Source organism: Nannospalax galili, unplaced genomic scaffold (assembly GCF_000622305.1).
Source record: "Nannospalax galili isolate Female #2095 unplaced genomic scaffold, S.galili_v1.0 scaffold452, whole genome shotgun sequence".
NCBI classification, from domain to species: Eukaryota; Metazoa; Chordata; class Mammalia; order Rodentia; family Spalacidae; genus Nannospalax; species Nannospalax galili.
Genome location: NW_008333659.1, coordinates 2172336 through 2187864, shown reverse-complemented (window position 1 = coordinate 2187864; position 15529 = coordinate 2172336). Strand labels below are relative to the sequence as shown.

The window sequence follows — 15529 nt, the reverse complement described above, 5'->3', positions numbered from 1 at the left end:
TATTTTCTCTATAATGCTCATGTCCTTTTTTGAGTACCCTTAGTTCTTTGAACTGTTATGTATCTAATATTGTTAATAATGAATTAACAAATATCAATAATAAATATAATACTGAGGTATGGTAGTAATTTTTGAAATTATTACAGGTTTTCACTAAATCTCCCCATATTTTCACCTTTATAGAATTTACAGAAAATTCCAGTATCTGCTAAATCCTCGTCAGGTTTACAGTCTTGCTGGAAATGGACCGATGCCAGGGTAAGTTCAAGGATAATATCATTATCATTGACTCACTTAATAGTAACTAATTAAATAACAAGAATGACTTGCTTAGAAATGTTATTTGACTTGGGCAGAGAGATGAGTATGTTAAAAAAATGGATGTCAACTCATAAGAGGAACGGAGATATAATATTTTTTGAGATAGTTAGCTCATTTCAAGTTCATTTTTCTTCTAAAACTTATGAACACTACTACTAATACTCATCACTGATACACTTGCACACATACAACAAGTATATAAACTACTAAGCCATCTTTGAAGAACTGCTTAATTTTACTTGTTAAGGATGAAGTATAGATCTGTTGCAGACTGAAAAAGAAAGTAATTAAGGATAGAAATCCTAATACAATTTTTTCGTTTACTATCTGCAGAATCTAATGAGTTTCACCCTCATAGCATACTTTGTTATTAATAGGTAAGACATAGTGGAATACAATTAAATTTTCAACATGAACTATGTACTTTTGATGTTGTAAATAGGGACTGAACTAAATTATCATTAACTTGACCTAGTTAAATAATTAATGTCATCTTCTTGCAGTGAACTCTTTCCTCTCCATGCGGGTGCCAGTAAACATTAGCCCACGTAAAGCAGGGAAAGTTGCATAAGCTTTTGTATCTCATGTTTAAAACATCATCAGCAACAGAAAACGAAGTATGGTTTAAAGCCTTGTATGACATTTCTCAGAAACTAGAAATTCAATATTAAATTGGTATGTCCTATTAAAAACTCTAAATAAGATTTACACCATGATAGTGCATGTAAATATGTTAATAAATACAGCAGTTATTGTTATCTCCTACAACTGCGTTTGTCTTTTCACCATTCCTTTGCTGCTTGCTGTCCAGGACAGATTTCTAAATACTTACTATAGAATTTAATCAGGTTTTCTTATTCAGTTTCATACCCTGTAAGCTACAGAGGCTCATCATCAGCCTGTTGGCTAGGAGAATCACAAGCAGAAAGTCCTGGTGCAGACAAAGCCAAGGCAAGGTCAGGTCACGAGGTTGACCCAGAAGCTGATGTAGGACCATGCTTTTTCTTTTCTCTTTAATATCCTCTGAACTTCAGAGAAAATAGCTCTTGTTCTGATGAGTAGAGAATTGGAAGAATAATTCAGAGATGTATACATTCCAAGGTCCCTGGAGGTCCACTCAAACTATCCCCATCCTGGATTTCCTGGCATCTCATCATTCATCAGAGCTTTGTTATACTTACTACAAGCTTTGCAACTTAACCCTGATATCTCTTCCATGTCACACCTGTAAAAATAGAAATGGAATGAACTCTCAGGACAGTTGTGAGTTTAAACGGGCAGACATTTCCCAAGCACATGGCAGTTGGTTTGCCACATAATATGTTTTTCATGAAATTGTACTCATTAGCAAGAATATTTGTCATTTCACTAATTGATAATTAATAATAGCATGGTGATTTTGTAACTTTGTATACTGCAATAACATTGATTTTATCAGGGCATTTAATTTTTTTCAACTGTTTAAAATATGTATTATATGACTGGTTTCTTCTTTTGTTTCTGTATATCTTGATATTATCTACTCTCTTTTAATATGTTAAAATTGATAGTTTGGGACTGGAGCAATGGCTCAGTGCTTAAAAGCACTGCCTGCTCTTCTAGAGGAACTGGGTTTAGTTCCCAGCACGAGGAAACCAACCATCTGTAACTCCAGTTCCAGGGCATCTAAAGCCATCCTCTGGCCTACTTGGGTACTGCACAATTTGGGTGCAACTTGCATATAATCAGGGTTAACATGCATACACATAAAATAAAAATAAAAAATTAAAGTTGGTAGTTTTATATGCATATGTATATCTATAATTGTAATATTATTTCACTATATTGAATATTATTTAGGAAAAAAGTCATGGTCCTTCAACTTCCACTCCTTGATGATTATCATTGTATTCCAGTATCTCTCAAAATTTCATTATGCATATGTTAAATAATTTGTCACTCTCTCATTATATTGTAATATGTACATATGTTTCGGATAGATTTTTATATAACTTGAAGATAAACCTTGTTTTGTCCTAAAAATTGTTCTTTTTATTCAAAATACAGAAGAGGGCATTTTTTTCATTTATGTGTACATTGATAGTTTCATTGTTTCTAAGGACTATATAACAGTCCAGACGTTTACTAGCTTCTTCATTATTGATTAATGCTTAGATTATTTGCTTTCTTTTGTTACCAAAATTCTCAAATTCATTTTAAATGAAGCTTTCTGCTGATCTATCTGTGTAGTTTTGAAAGGATATTAACATCTTTTCATAGAGTAAGTACTATGGGCAAAATTCCCTTGTTGAGAATATTTTCGGTTTTAATGACATTCATTTTTCCCAAATTACTACAAAAAGCTTATATTGAATTATAGTCCCAGGAACATCACAGAGTGCATATTTCCTATGATTTCCTTTAATTATCTTCTGCCATTTCTATTTTTAGCTAATTTGATAGGTGAAAATATATTCTTGTCATTTTCATGATCAATTGCAAAATATGCTGTCCTACTTATCTTGCTATAAACAAGAGGCATATACTTTTCTTAGAGTAAAAGTTTACTGAAAAATTGTGAAGTTGTTCATTACATTGTTAGGAACCATGAGAAATGATTTTTCAGAAAAGACAGGAGTCAGGGAAGTTTAAAGAAACAAAATTCCAGGGACAGACATTCCATGGGAGCTACTGCTGAGAACTGATTCTGAATGTTCTTCCTGCTCTCTGCACAAAATCTCAGAGAGAAACAAATGATATTGATTCATAGTCTTGACTAGCCTAGAATTAGGAAGTTTGACTGCAATTCTGTGAGACCTGTCTTAATGAATTATTTCCTCAAAGACAATGATAAAAGAATTTCTGGTAGAAAAGGCGATAGATGTTTCCCACAGTCTAACAACTAGGGCAGAGCCTATTACAAGCATTCAACAAAACCCACACTCCTGTTCCTCACATGTAGAATTCCAACTTGTCAAATAGTTACTATGCCCAGTGTTAAGTTCTTGTTCTCTTGGAAATTATTTACTATGAGGATTCTCTTCTCTCTTTAATTCATTGACTTTCAGTATATGCAAATGTAAGCAGAAATGCGTAAGAATAACTACAATCATAGTTTTAAATAAGAGGTGTTTTATCTTTCTCTTTAACTTTCTCTACTCCTCCTCCCCCTCCTTCCCCTCTTCCTCCCTCCCCTCGCCTTCCTCTTCCTCCTTCCCCTCCTCCTCCTCTTCCTCCTCTTCCTCCTCCTCCCATTCTCCCTCCTCCCGTTCCCCTCCTCCCCCCTCCCCCCTCTTCTTCCTCCTCCCTTCCTCCTCCTCCTTCCCCTCCCCCTGCTCCCCTCCCGACGTCCCTCCGCTCCTCCTCCTCTTCCTCCTCCCCCTTTTCCTCCTCCCCTCCCAGTCCTCTTCATCCTCCTCCTCACCCTTCCCCTCCTCGTCCTCCTCTTCCCCTCCTCCTCCGCCCCTCTGCTACCTCGTCTTCCTTCTCCTTCCTCCTTCTCTCCTCCCCCTCCTTTTTCTTTTCCTCTTCCTCCCCTCCTTCCCCTCCTCTTCCTCCTCCTCTTCCTCCTCCCTCTCCTCCTCTCCTCCTCTCCTTCTTCCCTCTCCTCCTCCTCCTCCTCCTCCTCCTCCTCCTCCTCTTCCTGTAGCCCTAGGTCTCCTGGCACTAACTATCTAGACCAGGATAGCCTCAGTCTCACAGAGATATGCCTGCCTATGCCTCCCGAGTGCTGGGACTGGCGGCCTCCACCATGATGCCTAGTGAGATATCTCATTTTTTAAAACACCGTACTACATTTTATATATAGCAAGGCTGATTTTTATTGAATGATATTATAATAGAACTATTTAATATAATTTCAAGCAGAAGAGGAAAAGGGAAAATTTTCCTCTATAACAAATTTTTAAAAATCATTTTTTTCCAAATGGGTCAGTTCAGGGACAAATCATATCTAATTCCTCTTACACTATAATAGTCAAAGGAATCACCAAGAAAGCCTGGTTTTCATCACCACTGCCTCAGAGGAGTAACACGTGTCAGATTACTTTGAAATGCAGAAATGTTTCTTGCTGCTTTAATGCCTGGAATTGTGAGTCGTGTGTCCACAAAGCGAGGCAGGGAAGGTACGATGAGTTGAAACTAGAGCATGACTTAACTTTTTATTAGCTTTGTGACTCGCGTGTCCTTCTGCCTGCATTCTGTCTTGCCTCATCACCTATATTAACTTCTCTAGGTCTCAATTCTAAGTTTTTAGACATTGCCCACATTAACACCTGCTTACATACATACTCATAGACATTATAGGGTAGAATCTGTATATAAGGAAGAACTTTTTTTTTTCATTCAGAGTTTGAGCCACCTTGACACATTATAGATTCAAGGTCCATCCATTTTACTGTAAATTTCATAACTCTAATTTTTATTTATTGCTGATTAATATTTCCTTTTTATATGTACCACATTTTCTTCACCTGTTCATCTGTTAATGGACATCTAGGCTGGTTCCATTTCCTTACTATCATGCACAGAAGAGAAGCAGTAAACTTGGATGTACATGTAACTTTTCTGATAGGATACGAAGTTCTTTGAGTATATGCCCAGTAGCAAAATAACTGGGTCAATAGCTGGATCATATGATAGTTCTATTTTTAATTTTTGGAGCAATCTTCAAACTTATTTCCATAATGGCTGTATTAATTTTCACTCTTACCAGCAATGAACAATGGGTCATTTTCCCCATCCTCTCTAATATTTGTTGTTAGATTTCTTCATGATAACTCTTTTGACTGGGGTGAGGTGGTGAACAAGTAACATTTTAGTAAAAGAAGAAAGAAACACATGCAAAGCTGTATTTTTGGTTTTACTGGTGGTCAAAAGTTGCAATTGAATCTAACAGAAATTTTTCTCCTACCTATAACTCAAGTGCTTGGAACATTTTACCTATTGAGTATGAGTCTGAAACATGAGCAGTATTGTTTGTTTAGTGCAAAGTTATTTGATCTTGTACCTTTACAGATTGCCGTGTTAGCACATGATAATATCAGTCCTGTGTATCCAAGATTCCCAGGTTTGTTCTCAGACACTTGATTTTATTACAAAGTTTTTTCAGCACAGCTATAAGGACTAGCCACACAGCTTTCTCTCATGCGTAACTAGAGGCAGAGAGATATTTTCCACAATGTCTTTTCTTTTGACAGAGTGAGCAGCAGCTGTCTGGACACTGACTCATTGACTTGGATCATAGGGTAAAGGCAGCTTAGTGAACCCATTACCCAAATTATAAAGAATGAATGACTTAAGACTGGAGAACAGGCATAGCCATTAGAAACCAAGGCTCAAAAACAAATAAGAATGAATGATTTAAAGAACTTTGTAATGACATTTAAACAAAAAAGAGCTTGCCTGTTAGCCTGTGTTACCTAGGAGATAAAGGATAAACCAATGACGGTGAATACGATCCTGCTAGCATTTCCCATTCCATCTGTACAGTAGCAAACTGATTTCCCTCCGCAAGGCAGTGTAGGTGACAGTAGCAAATATCAGACTCACCTTTATGGCCATTTGTTAAGTGCTATGTCTAAAAAAAACCTGAAAAATACCCAGGTGGTGATTTCAGCTTTAGCTCAATGCAGACTTCATTATTACTCTTGGTTACTTCCTTTTTCTTTTGTTTCAAAACATCTAAATCATGTGACCTGAAAAGCAAGAGAATGGAGAAAATGTTCAAAAGTAAGTCACCAGACATGCTGTTAGTATTACTAATAGGCAGAGGCAGGATGATTGCCCTAAGTTTGAGGTCAGCCTGATGTGAACAGTGAGTTTCAGGCTGTCCAGCACTACCTACTGAGACCCTGTCACCCAAATACAAAAACAAAATAATGAACAAAAAGTGTACGTTTTACTCAATGTCCTATAGAAAAACAGAACCAATAGGATGTGTCTATATAAATCTGTCTGTCCATCTGTATATCTTTCTACCCACCTATCTCTATCTGTCTGTCTATGTATCTATCATGTATCTATCAGGAGAATTTTCTTGTATATGGGAGGGTCAAGCTTTTATCTATCCAGACCTTTAATGGATTTAACAAGGCCCACTCACATTATGGAAAGCAATCTGTTTTATTCAACTATCAATTTAAATGTTAACTTCATCTACAATCATCCCAAGAAAGAGAAACATCCAGTCTTAAGAATTTTGTTTTATTAAAATGGAATAAGTCCTCCAATCCTAAACCAATCATTCTTTATGATTATGATAACTGGGGCTTACTACAGCTGTCTTCACCCTATGAGCCAAGATAAAGGGTCAGTGTCTAGACAACAATGCAACCTTTACACCTAAGGCTCACAGAACATAGAACAAGGGGTAAAGAAGATAATGATGAATATCTCAATTCTCATTAATGAAGTTCCCTCGTGTAACAGATGGCCAGGAACACAAAATGTCACAAATGGCCAAAGTGTAGAGACTAAGAGTCTGCAGAATGTTGGTCCTTGGACAGGACTTTTATATTAAGCTTCATCCACATCGGGCTCAGGGACCATTGCTGAAGAGGAGGGGGAAAGACTGTAAGAGCCAGGGAGGAGGTGAGTGACCATATGGAAATAGAGTCCTATAAGCTCCTAGGACCCTGCTCATATGATTCTGTGACAATGATGCCAGCATGCACAGGACCCATGCAAACTCAAACAAACAAAAACCCAACATAGAACTGGGGAAATGGACAGCTTACCCCAATCTTAGCTGGAGAAATACTGGCAACTGATTACTGATCTGTGAGGAAGAGCTGATCTTCCTAAAGTAAGAAACTCTAGATGGGTTGATTAGACCTCAGTAGATGAACTTGTACTGAGGGGATGTCTGGGGACACTAACTCGACATAATAGGCTTTAAGACCAATGACAAAATGTCTGAATTCCAGTGGGGGAACTATGGGAGAGTGCCAGCGGGGAAGGGGGCATAAAGATAATTAAGATTGATTGAGATGTTCTGTATGAAATAAGCAAAAATTCAATAAACAACAAGAAATAAAGTGAATAAGAAAATAAAATGGCATGCTGAATTGCCAGGCTGGTGCTTGCTGCTACTCTGGTTATTTTATCAGAATGCAATGAGTAGTTGATATTTTTATCTCATTTTTCATATTTATTAGTATTGGGATGAAGAAATCCCTCTGAGATAATAGAGAGGCGTTGAGGCCATGGCTGGTTGGGTGGCAGTGCAGTCAGATTCATAGAGTCTGAGTATTGTGCCCAGTCGTTTAAATATCTTAGAAGCTTCCCAGGTGACTCTCTAGACAGCATGGAGATCCAATGACTTAGTGAATGCAGTGCATCTATGGATGTTATAAACATGACAGAACTGGAGTGACTTTCCACACAAAGTACTAGGTCTATTACACAGTTAATATTGTTTTATACTATTTTCATAGGTTGTCACATAAAGATGAATGAGCAACCTATTTTGATCTTGGTGGTTTTCTGCTAAAGCTTCAAGTTCAAAGGAAGAATATTTCATTGGCCTAGTTTTGGATAAATGACAACTCTATTTTAGAGACAGTACATTTCACTACTTTGTTTGATAAACCTATCAAACTCTATTCCATTGTCACTCTATCCCGTCTTATGATTTCCTATAATCAAAAGAGATCCCAACCAAAAATACTCCAAACATGTACCTTTTCTCACATGCACTAACCTTTCCTATGTCTTGCATAAACCATCTATTCTTTGCTTTGCTCATTTCCTTGCGTCATGTAATGTTTATTTGAAGATACCATCTCATAAATATCATTGCCATCATTAGTGTTTGTTCAAATTTGTTCTTTTTAATTTCAGTTTATATTTTTCTTTCTGTCCATATAAACATTAAACATTTCACAACTATTTCTATATTGAGTGAGTCCTCAATCCTTTGTAATTTGAAAGAAAACTATATCTGTAAATCCGGATCACTAAATGATATTCTGGGGGACCAGAGAGATGGCTCAGTGGTTAAGAGTACTGACTGTTCTTTCAGATGACCCAGGTTTGAATCCCAGCACCTACATGTTCTTAAATTGTTAAAAAATAAAATAGTTTTTATTTTTATAGAAGTGCTTTAGAAAATACTGATGAGGTAGGAACTAAACATGCATTTTATAGATTCAAATAAAATAGACCCTCCAAAAGCTCTTCATGAGTGCACTATGATGCCCAACATCATGTGTTAGAGTATTGATACCCATGTCCACACTGGTTCCAAAGAGCAGGACTGCAGGTGTATGTGTTCCTCTGCATTACCTCAATGCGAACACTGCAGGTGGTTGTTTGGATGGGTTGTAATGTCATTGCTCGCTTAATCTCAATGCACTTGGCTCACTGGAGCTTTCTCCCACCCCTGGTTCTAGCTGTGCTGTCCTCGGTTACAGATCTGCAGAAAGGGGGAACTTTTTTCACATTTCCTCTTTCAACATGGAATTTCATGAATTGTTCTATTTCGTAGAGTCTTTCTATCAATCCAGTATCCTCTGTGATTCAGGCATTTTAATTTAATCGCCCTTTATGGCTTATTGCTTCTTCAATCCTACAATAAATTTACATATACATGTAAATATATATGTGTATATATTTATATCTGTCTCTATATATGTGTCACCTCAGACTTTATAACATTCATTATTTTAATTTCCCCCATGTTTCCTTTACAACACACCAAATCACTTGACTCACCTATATACTAATTTATTTATTTTCCTTTTGTGATACTTTGTTTCAGTAAAAAAAAAAAGTGATTTTCTTGAAGCATTGTAACTATCCTTCATGAAAATTATTTATTACATTATAAATTTTGGGGACATTTTCATTTTTATATTCACGTTTAGAATTGAAGTGTGAGTGTGTGCATGTGTGCGTGTGTGTGTATGTGTGTTTCTACAGTATCTCCTTATTTTTATCTTTTCTCTGATCCCAATTTCTATGTTTCAAAGTTATATTTTTAAAGGTGGATTCATTCCTGACCCATGTTACTAGTTGAAAAGAAGACTATCTGAAGGTCTAATGTAGTTGGTAAATATGAGTTCTATGCTGTAAGTTGTTCTTTGGCCTTCATAGACTGAGATTATTTTCCTTCCTCACCATTGACCCAAATACCCACATTACTTATACACTCCCCGCATGCTAGTGTTACTTATGAAAAGTCAGTTTCAAGCTTTTTGGGTACTTGTGAAATTGTTTGCTGCCTTCTGAATCTAAAGTACAAGAAAGCACAGATAGTTTATTCTCTAATCTTTAAAAACTGGAGCTAAAACAGCAGTATTAGATGAATTGAAGTAGAATAAGAGATAATGAGTGCACCTGTTTCATGCAATGCCATGGAGGTCAGAAGAGGGCTTCAGAATCCCCTGGAACTGGAGTTAAGAATGGTTCATAGCCACCATGTGGGTGCTGGGAACCGAACCCGGGTCCTCTGTAAGAACACTGAGCCATCTCTCTAGCCCCAAGATAATATTCTTAAAATAGGGAAATTTTGTTTCATGACATTCATCATAATAGAGATAATCAATTATTTTTGAGGAAGATACTTCGTATATATTCTTATTTATCTACCAGAACTGAATATAAAAACATCTATTACTCAAAAACTAAAACTTAAGAGTCAGGCTACAGACTCACATAGCATAAATATCAGACATATTTCTATAGCAAAACCTCTGAAAATATTCTCCTATTAAAATAAATGTGCAATTTGGAAGATACATAACAGATTCCACAAATATTGCTATTTTCCTAATTTAAAATACCATTTTATATAACAAACTTTCTGCCATCTTTTAATTTAATAAAATCCCTCTTGAATCAGAGCTTATGACCTTTTACATATGTCTCTTGCTGTAGAATAATGTCAGAGAGACAAACAAAATCTCCATAAAATTAACAAAGTGCTTATCAAAATTCAATCCAACTCTACCAGCAATGTCCAAAAATTACAAAAATCAGTTAATTCCCTACAGTAAAAGTGAGTCACTCAGCCCACTTCTTCATAGGATTAACTACAAAATGTAATGCAAGATCTTCCAAAATTAAATACAAAAGCATAATTCAGAGTGCTTTGGGGACTAGAGGGATTGCATCACATTGTCAATATTCACGTCCACTACAAAGATCCATAAATTAATAAAAGTAACAAAACACATAGTATGCTGTTCTAATTGGAATCATCAAGTTTACTGTCTTGCATGTGTTTCCTGGTTTGAAGTCTTACAGCCTTGATCACTATATTGATTATTAAATGCATCCTAACCTTAAAGATGCTGAAAAAAATCTGAACTTTTACTATTTAGGTGGTTTTAAAAAATGGCCTAATAGTAGTTAGATTAGAGAGGCAAGTACCATTGTTTAGAGACCATTATTTATTAAGGCTTCCAGACACACTAAAAAAAGAAAAATGTTCAAACATTAGGCCTACTAATTGGGAGTAAATATTATCCAACCATTATTGTTTACTATGAAGACATTACTATGACATATATGTTTATGTATATATATATAATATGACAAATGACAATCAGAATTGTATTTGTATTATGGTAGCAGTTATATAAAGCATTTCAACATGGAAAGGACTAAGCAAAGATGAAACCAGTCAGGAAAATAAAGTGCTGGTGATATCTTAGCTGTACAAATTCTTTATTTAATGTTGTTGAATTAACTATATATTTCTATGCATTAAACTATCTCTGAGTTTGGCAGCCTACAATTTTTCCCATTTTAAAAAAAGAATAATTTCTTCTAAACTGTCTGTTGGAAATGACCCATTCTTTTATATACAGACATCCATTAACCTGCTGATTTCTTTCTTTTTTTTTTGAGACAGGGTCTCCCTGTAGCCCCAGCTGGCCTGGGATTAAAGGCATGCGCCACCATGCCTGGCTTACCTGCTGATTTTTTTTTTAATGAATGCTAAGTTTATAATAAATAGCATGAACTGTTTTGAGTGTTATTTTCTGTTATCTTGTCCACCACGCTTCATGGTGGAAGTATGTTGGCACCCTGATTATTTACTCATCTTATTTCTGAGAAAGCAATTCAAGGAGGGATGAGTCTATTTGGTATAATAGTTGCAGTGGGTGCAATCCATGATGGCAAGGGAGGTTTGGTGACAGAAACAGGAAAGCTGGTCACATTGTATCCACACTCAGGAAACACGCTTGTGCTCAGCTCACTTTCTCCTTTGTATTGGGTCCCAGACCCAGCCAATGAAATGTCACAACCACATCTAGGATGAACCTTCTCTCTCAATTAAGCTAATCTAAATAATCCCTCATAAACATGTCCCGAGATGTGTTTCCTTGGTGATGCTAAATATCTTTGTCCTAGTTTGCTTCTCTGTTGCTGTGCTAAAACCCTGACCAAAAACAATTTGAGGGGTGGGGCAGTTGGAGAGATAGCTCAGTGCCTGCTCTTGCGGAGGAACTGGGTGAGTTCAGTTCCCAGAATCTACATGGCAGCTAACAACCATGTGTAATCCAGTTCCAAGGGATCCCACATGCAATTTGATGACATCTGTGGGCATTGCCTGACATGGGTACACTTACATACATGCAAGAAAAAACACTCATGCACATTTAAAAAAGAGATTTGGAGAAGGAAAAGAATTATTACATCTAAGACGTTACAGTTCATCATCAAGGGAAGCCAAGGCAGGTGCTCAAGGTATGAATATGGGACATGAACTAAAGCAGAGAAACATGGAGGAACACTCTTTACTGGCTTGCCTCTCCTGGCTTGCTCAGCTACTTTTCTTATACAACCTAGGCCTACCCTCCCATGGATGGTATTGCCCACAGGTACATCACATAGCAATCAAAAATATGCCCCACAGATATGTCCACTGGCCAATCTGATGGAGAAAATCCTTTAATTGAGGGTCCATCTTCCCAAGTGATTTTAGCTTGTGTCAAGTTAACAAAAACTAACCAGCATACCCATCAAGTTAACAATCAAGATTAATCATCCTGGGGCTACAGAGATGGCTCAGCAGTTAAGAGCAGTGACATTGTCTGGGTTTGAGTCCCAATGGTGGTTGACAATCATCCCTAACTCCAGTTCCCGGGAAATCTGATGCCCTCTTTTGACCTCTGCAGGCATTTCATGCAACAGGTGCATGTACATACTTGCAGGCAATACTCATACACAAAAAAGAAAATAATAAATAAAAAATTAAGGATCCTAATCCTCAGGCTAATGAAGAAAAGTGTCAGAATCAGAAAACTTTCCAGATGCCAGGAATTAGTCACAATATTTCCAGTCCACTTAGAAAACATAGACAATATTCTCTGTCCTCATAGTTTACATTTTAGTAAAGGAAAATAAGCATTAAACAAATAAATATTGTTTTATTTGAGAAAGTAGACAACGTGTGTGTTGGCAGGAAGAATTATGTGGCTCTTTTAAGCATCTTGATGAAGGAAGAACTCACCACGCATAGCCACAAAAGAGCTCAGGGAGCAAAGGCACATGGCAAAATTGTAGAAAAGAGTGGGAAAAGCAAGAGCAAAAGCAGTTTGATGAAATAGTTGCTGCATGCTTGGGAAACACTAGCAAGAAAGCTCAAGGGTCTGAAATGGAAGGAAGGATGGCTCTGAGGGGGATTCTGACAAAGCTTATTAGAATTGCTGTGAATGTAGCAACTGAGTACACCCAGGATTCTCCTGGTATGTTTTGGTGTTTCAGCCTCTGGTGCAATTTAGCTTTTGCCTAGGAATTCTGTAGATTTGAGTATGTATCATTATTAAGTGGAACATCACATTAAAATGTGGTGATAATGGCTTGGCAACTTCCCAGTTTGTACACTCAGGTTCTGCTATGTTGTTGTTCAGTGGTGTATAAGACACTGTCCAATGAAGGGTGTTCACTTTAATATTTAATCATTATATCTGAAATATGACCAGAAGCAAACTTTTTTCTCAGCTCTTCTCACACACAAGTCAAGTAATGGTTTCCGTTGAAGTACTGCTAATACCTCTTTTATGAAAAATATTTATTAGTTCATGTGTCTGAGTATATTGTTTACATGTAGGTAAGTGCACCCATGTTGTGTGATGCCTGTGGAGGTCAGAAGAGGGTGTCACATCCCCTGGGACTGGAGTTATAGACAGTTGTTAGCTGCCGTGTAGGTGCTGGGAATTGAACTCAGGTCCTTTGCAAGAGCAGCCAAAGCTCTTAACCGCTGAGCCATCTCTCCAGCCCCTGCTACCTCTTATCCCAGTTGAGATCTGTGCTCATGTCTCCCAGAGTGGTACACAGGCCAGTGCCCCTAGGCAGCAATGAAAAGCAGTACCTCTGAGAAATCCATTATTACAGAACAGTCAGCCTCACTGTATGAGAACCGGCCCCAGGGTTTGGGGACTGAAAAAAGAAGCACAAAGACCCAAGATCATACATTTATAAACACAGGATGTATGCATGTTCTTTAGTATGTTCAAGGAGGAGAGCTCATGTAACATGACCATAAACTTCATTACGTATTTGTACTATTAAGCACAGCATGAAAATACCATACTAAGCTCTGTTAACTTTTTATTTAACAAATTTCAGGTAGTTTTTCATAATTTATCCTAGGCAAAGTAACCTTTTCTAATAAAGCGTCAATTTATTTCCTTTTAAATGTTTTAGTATATCAAATTCCAAGTTAACTCTGGAATCATCTGATGCCTATGGAATAAAAACTTACCCTATTTATTAATCATGAAAACAGTATGAAAGAATGAATCTGAGTAGATTTATTAAACTGACTTTAGAAAATTAATCTCTATTTTGTATTGGGGGCTAATTTTAAATTGTGAACTTTGAAAAGTAAATTATCTCTGTGGTTTTGAATTGGAAACATTAAAAGGGATCCTAAGTTTATTTACTGAAAAATCTGAAAGAATGTGTCATTTCTATTTTATTGGAATGCAGCATCGTGTTTTCAGTTCAATTGTACTCACATCAAAAACAGTCTACCACTGTACTTGTACTCAGTCATAGACCTTCCAAACACCTGCATATATGCTGACACATACACAACACATCAATTCTCAACGAACCGTTTGAAAGAAACCTCACATTTAACATTGTTTACTAAGCTGTGCTATACACTAGTCAACAGAACCCTCTTACAGAGTCTACTGTGTACTGACTTCTCGTGTCTTTTACGTTCTACAGCAGGGAGATAAAATCATAGGTTTCTAAGAATAATTCTCACATTTTCTCTCATTTCATCTTTTTTCCTTTCTTTCACTTCTAAAACATACATATGCAATGTTTCTGCGATATACAGAGATAATGAATGTATCAATTATTAATGTCTCACTAGACTATTTACCCAAATACTTGAAATCGGTTCTGATTGTAATCATAACAGCATTAACATGTTCATGAACATGAGTTCAGATTATTCGGTATAACTATCCCACTTGTCCTGATGGAATGTACCTCCCAAATGGTATAAAATCTCAGAAGTCTAACTAAATTTATTAAAAGAAAGCATATTTTGTAACATCCTTAAACTTTATAATTTATTATGAAAATAAAGTGAGAATGGTTTGACATGGGCAACCATGCCTATAATTACTTTTTATTTTAGCTGACACTATGGGGCAATTGCATTAGGTGAATGAGTCCTCACATTGAAGCTGATCTCATCAAAGTCTAAAGGAAACCATTTAAATCCTCCTCCCTTCCCACCACCATTCTGTAGCATAAATTATAGCATGAAAATTCAGGAGAAATAAATGTTTCTTGCATTCATCTTTTAAAAGATGTTGAAGTTATAATAACAATATCAATATGTCTAAGGTATTTATAGATGCCATCTGAGTTTTAGAAACCAATGTATAAGTTATTAAGAATGCTTTTCCAGCTTGTCATGTTGACTCATATGCACAATTCCAGTACTTGAGTACTAAGACCACAGGGTCCTCACAAATTCAAGTTCAGCCATACTGAGTTTCGAGCCAGTCAAAGCTTCAATAAGATCTTATCTTTAAAAAATAAAAAGTCTTTTTTCTAGACTAACTACAGTTTCAAAAAAAGTATCACATCGCAAGCTAGAAAACCAATTGTGACTCTATGGGGCAGTTGTGGAGCCATACAAACTTGTAATTGTAAGCAAAATAAGTAACTGCATACATGCAACTGTGAATATAAATTGAACAGAATAATAGGAAATAAAGATGCTTGTTTTTGCTTTGAAATGCTTAAA

The 15529-nt window shown here is 36.5% G+C and overlaps 1 protein-coding gene across 6 annotated transcripts in view; it reads left to right on the top strand.

Annotated features, from left to right (window-relative positions):
* Positions 1 to 15529, top strand: part of Dgkb (diacylglycerol kinase beta) — a 772948-nt gene that overhangs the window by 299774 nt on the left and 457645 nt on the right. For all 6 annotated transcript variants that reach the window (XM_008828356.3, XM_017796961.2, XM_008828359.3 and 3 more), the window contains one exon: positions 184 to 258. In XM_008828356.3, coding sequence (XP_008826578.1) covers positions 184 to 258 — 75 coding nt within the window. The remainder of the gene's footprint in view (positions 1 to 183; positions 259 to 15529) is intronic.